This window comes from Camelina sativa, chromosome 14, assembly GCF_000633955.1.
Source record: "Camelina sativa cultivar DH55 chromosome 14, Cs, whole genome shotgun sequence".
NCBI lineage: Eukaryota > Viridiplantae > Streptophyta > Magnoliopsida > Brassicales > Brassicaceae > Camelina > Camelina sativa.
Window position 1 is genome coordinate 17,588,596 of NC_025698.1, and position 5,579 is coordinate 17,594,174.

Sequence of the window (5,579 nt, forward strand, 5' to 3'; positions counted from 1 at the left end):
ATTTGTATATTTCTCAACGAGTTAGAACATTCAAGTTTTAACGAGTCAAAAGATTAGTATGCTGATCAAAACCATTACTTGAAGTACATTTTCATTTTTTATTATTTTTTTTTGTTCCCTTTTATTTTATGCCTAAGTATTATAACTTCTAATGGGTCATACCAAACAAGCTAATAAGAACGAAACAAATCTTGCACGTAATGTGGTCCAAACGTAATATGGATAAGGGCTTTAAGTATGCATTTTGACAAAACCTGTTTTTTCTTTTAATTAATCAAATATAATGTGAAGTGCTGTTCGCATGAACTATCCCGAGATAGCTTGTAACAACTAGTTATTCCATTGTACAATTGTTTCACGTAATGTACATATCTGACTAATACAACATTATAACGACTTCTTACGGGTAAGCATCCTAAAAATATACCAGAAAAGTACGAATTAGAATCATAGATATCATGGATTCCAAGTATTTCCATATACAACCTGGTGGACCATATGGATGAGTTCAAGATGTACAGTATTATTGGTTTCCTTCCATTAGTGTGAGACATTGTTAACTATTTTATCGTGCTGAAGTAGTTGGAAGATTCACCATTTTGATTGAGAATTGACAAGGCTTAGAAGTTAGAATCTTCCAGTGTAATTCAATCATGGTTGGTTAAAACTAAAAGCATGGTTTCATTGACGAAGTGCATTGTCTTACTTTGATATAGGGCGAACTATAGAATCTTGGTACAACAAATAGGCCCAATTTAGCAGTTGAAGCTGAGAGTCAGAAGTAGACTTAAACCATTTGCATAAGCCATAAACCATTTAGAAGGGATTCGATAATTTAACAAAATAAGCTTGATATGAGCAACATCAAACTTGGTTTGGTTCCAAGATTCAAGATTTCATATTTCTATATTTTTTTTTCATATAATTTTTTCCTCGGAATGATAAATTAACTTTTCGCCTCAAATCTGAGTCTCTTCCCATGAATCTCTCCTAATGTTTTACCGAATCTTTTCAACAATATCTATACAAAAATATCGAAATATCAATATTACCCTTCACTCTTAGCCACCGTAGTAGTCCCTCTACTCTCCCTCTCCCCCTCCTTCCTCCTCCCTCCGCCGCACCCGCAGCAACACAGCCAGCTAAAACAACCGGCAAAGCAACAACAACTCCGACAACACTCAGAGTCGGGGCATTTAAAACATTTCCAACAAGAGCATTTTGGACATTTTGGCTTTCCAAAACAGCAGCATTTGAACTTAGGACAGCAACAACTACTTGCACAGCTCGGTTTCTTGCAGCAAGAGAAACATCCCTTAAATGACGGACACGAACACTTGAAACAACGGCATCCGCCGCAACCGCAACCACAACTGCAGCCGGGTTTCGGACATCGAGGTTTGTGACAGCTGCAGCTAGGTCTGCACAGTCCGGAACTACAACATCCTGTGGATTCGTCTCGCCTACGGATTTCTTGCCAAATCTTTTTGAGACGAGACTTAGTGTTTGTATTCTCCATGTCTTTTATAAACCGGTAGAGATGTCTAATGTAGTCCGGATAGATCTCGAGGTTGCAATGTCCACCACCTTTAATCCAGAGAGGTTCATATGGTTCCTTCGCCATTTTCCAGAGCCTGTTTCCGTGTAACCAATTCACCACATCGTCTTCCGTTCCCTGCGCAACAATAGATAGTAAGATCAGTTAAGTTTTACGGATATAAATCAGGTTCAGGCTGAGGCTGAAGATAAAGACATGAAACAGATTATGCTTACGTGTATGACAAGAACCGGGCATTTCACCTTCTTTATCTTGTTTACGTTCTGCAATTAAACAACAAAATCAGTAAGAAGATAGTATTAGAACCCCATGACCGGTTAGCTTCTAAACTTTCTATAGCCACTTCTAAATCAGTGAGCTTCCACATTAGCCATATCTACTTCTAGACCGGTTAGCTTCCAACTTAGTTATAGCCCCTCCTTAATCAATTTGCTTCCACATCGGCCATACCCAATTCTAAACCGGTTAGCTTCCAAATAACTACTTTCCTAGGCTAGCTAAACTTTCTTCGGACATGAAAGTGGTTCATGTAAAATATCGGACTAATCGACAAGTAAAACATGGTTTCAAAAGAACATATAGGTCCTTATTTGACTAGTTTTGCACGGTTTTGCTCATTCGCTCTTCCTAAACCAGAAACTCTAATCCCTTAAATCAACAGAACAAATAGTGAAAGGCAGAGGGGATATTTACCGAATAAATGTCACAACAAAACTTGAACTTGACATGACATAGAACACGGAGACCAGAGAGAATGCCGCTATGAAGAACCACACCTCTAAGCCGTGGAAGCTTAGAGGCAAGGTGCAACGTCGGTCCACTGCCAACTGATTGACCATACAAGATCAAATCTTCTTGCCCAACCCCATAATCCTTCTGCAGACACTCGTAAACCGCCTCTATATCCGCATATGTATCGTACTCACTCGGCTGCAAACAAAAATTATAAACCACATTTCAGAGAACATTTTCAAACCGAGCAAACTAAAAAAAACTCAAAATAATGCAGAACATTAATCTATTGATCGATACAGAGCATTACTAGGCTATATGAATGAGACTGATACAGAACATTCCAATAACCTAAGAGGATTTCAACCTAAGAACATTTTTAGGTTACATTTTCGATTAAAATAGTTATTGAGATTCGATCTATTTAGTAGAGGAGACGCATTGACACACCTTACCGGTAGAAGCTCCATAGCCTGAATAATCATACCTGAAAATTTAAAACAGAGATAACAAAAATCAAAATCAAAACTCAAACCATTCATAAATGAAGTGTCATAAATTGACTGACCTATACTATTGATTACTAAAATGAAAGGTTACACTTACACCTTATATTATTATCACCAACCTATTTGAATCCGACGTTATCGAAGAGTAAATACACAAATTGATGGTGACTAGGTGAGAAATTTCGAATTGAATTTTCAAAATAAAACAACGGGACAAATTCAAGAAAATTAAAACGACACTAAATAAAACAAAAAAAGCAAAACACCAAACATTTTTACTAAAACATTGCAATTTTTTACACATAAAAAGGAAAAAAAGAAAATTTGTCGGAAATATCACCAAATCTGAGCTTTTTGGGCAACGAGACAAGACAAGAACCCATTTCCCAAAAGCGTGAGCTTTCTCAAGAAACGAAAAGACATAAAAATATTCATGGAGTTAAAAAAATTGTGAACCTTTAACCAAAAACAAAAGAACAATTTTGTAGTAACAAATTATAAAACAAAAAACAAAGGAAAAAAACAACAAAAATTTAGGAAAAACTATGCTTAATTACTACTCCATTCGGTTAGCAAAATATGCCTAATTTAATCATAGTTATTGATAAAACTGTCGATTACAAACATAATAAGCATCAAAAGAAATCTCAATAAGGAAATTACTTATCAAGATAATAGGTAAACACGAAACGACGACGTATGAAGAGTATGGACATCAGAGAAAGAGAGAGAGAGAGAGAGACCCCATGAGGTTGACTCGGAGATTGACTTTGAGTTGGACGAAGAGATCGAAGAGTTGTCCCAAATCTGCGGCATTCCCATGAGAATAGAGAAGCGTGAGTCTTGCGCTAGGGTTTCTCAGGTAAAAAGCTGTTACTTTGTTGCCGCGTCTAGTCTTCACCACTTTCACGTCGAGAGATGGGTCTCCGGCGGAGGGAAAAGTAGAGGAGGAGGAGGAAGCGGAGGAGACGGCGGAGAGTTTGCCGTCGGGGGTTTTGGTGAGGTGGTAGGTTGGAGGAGAAGGTGGGAAAAAAGCGAATTTGGCGGCGAGGTGAGAGAACATGCACCCCATTAGGTGAGTTCGTTACGGCGGAGAGTACAAAGATGTGTGCATCAGTCCGTCGCTAGAGAGACAGAGAGAGAGAAACAGATACTGAAGAAAGACAGAGAGATGGGAAAAATAAAAAGAGTAATGATACGAATATGAAAATACTACAAGATGAAGATTTAACAGAGAGTTTAAAGAGAAGCAGAGAGAGAGAAAGAGACTCTGGTTTTGTGTGTTTGTGAGGGAGAGAGTACAGAGGAAGAAGAAGAGAGAGAGAAGTGTGTGAGTGTGTGAGTAAAAAAAGCGTGTGAGAGTGAACGTGCGTTTCCTAGGTAATTGGTTTAGTGCTCTGTCTTTACTGTTTCTTCTTCGTTTCTATTTTTTCTATTAAAAAGAAATTACTAGAGTATTTATTTTTCTCTTCCTTAATTAAAAAAAATTACTATTTATTTTTCCCTTCCTTGATTTTTAATTTTTGCATGTTTAAAAGAAAAAAGACAATATTGTTTGACTAATATCATATCAATGAATTTTCAGTCGGGGAGAAAACAAAATTCAAGATTTGAACGGTAAATATGGTCAGGGCAGCCAAATCCGTCTGCAGTTTGGACCACTCTATTTTTAAGGCGAACAACAGACCGCTGCGGACCAACTCTATTTGTATGCAAAAGCGATCCGCAGTTGATCCGTTGCGGTCTTGTCTCTGTTTTATTTGGACCGTACCACTGCGGACTACATTTGTTGAATGGTAAATAAAAGACAGTCTAGTCCGCAGACGGATTTGTCCACCCCAACCGCTATAACCATTCACACCCTCAATGTTAATTATATTTTGGCTACGGGAAAAAAAAGTTATAAATTCTTTGTTGTTTGCTAATTATAAAAAAAATATATATATTTGTCATCTGAATTATATTATTGAACTTGTTTTGGAACCAAGGAAAAATACAAACGCTCAAAAGAGGGAAGCTAGAGCCAGCGGACCACGGATATGTCCCCAAAGTCTTAAACCCTATGAAAGGGAAACTAAAAACACCAATACAACACAGAAAAGTGCAAACCTATAATGAAGGAGGACAAACCCTTACTCCAAAAACAGAAACCAAAAGGCTAGAATCCTAAGAAATACACTAGACTTAAGAAAGCAAAAAACTTTTCTCCAGAAGCTCCTGCGAAAGAGATTTACCAAGAGTGCCCTCGGCCAACCCGAAGATAACATCTATCACCTCCTATCAAGATGAGAGCTGATCTCTCGACACTAAGAATTTCATAACCCAGCAAGCAAAAATACTAAGAGAAACTCAAACATGCTTCTGCGACGACGGCGTCTGATGCACCCTTTTACATCTAGCTAGAAGCCTTCAAAACGCAAACCAATCTACACAGATCTGGAAAGCAAAGACAAGGAGCGAAGCTAAGCCCTTGAATATCACCAAACTCTAGAGCAAGAAAGACGATAACTCAAGGCTGCTGACAACCACACCGAGCAACACCAAGGAGAAAAGAACCTGCAGACTTAGAGACCTAACACATCTTAACACAAAAAAGCCTCTGCGTGGGAAGGGAGTGAGCCAAAAGGGAACCACTGGCTGAAACGATGATACAAGGATTGAGAGGAAAGGCAATGGCTGGACGAGATCGCACAACCACTCCACACGGCGCTTAGAAGCAATGATAAGTACAAGACCGGCTAAAAGATATGTTACAGGAACAAGCAAACCATAATGTCATT

At 38.2% G+C, this 5,579-nt stretch overlaps 1 protein-coding gene across 2 annotated transcripts; it reads right to left on the reverse strand.

The window, feature by feature from the left end:
* LOC104741814 (protein ABHD17C-like) lies at positions 856-4,115 on the reverse strand. Of its 2 annotated transcripts, none has more exons than XM_010462733.2 (5): positions 3,543-4,115; positions 2,741-2,777; positions 2,252-2,488; positions 1,774-1,821; positions 856-1,675 (listed from the first exon to the last, which is right to left on the reverse strand). In XM_010462733.2, exons 1-5 carry the CDS (start codon positions 3,869-3,871, stop codon positions 1,049-1,051), a joined length of 1,278 nt encoding a protein of 425 aa, XP_010461035.1. In that variant the 5' UTR covers positions 3,872-4,115; the 3' UTR covers positions 856-1,048. The 2 variants fall into 2 exon arrangements, with proteins under 2 accessions (XP_010461035.1, XP_010461036.1); XM_010462734.1 differs by having other exon boundaries at positions 2,746-2,777; positions 3,543-3,776.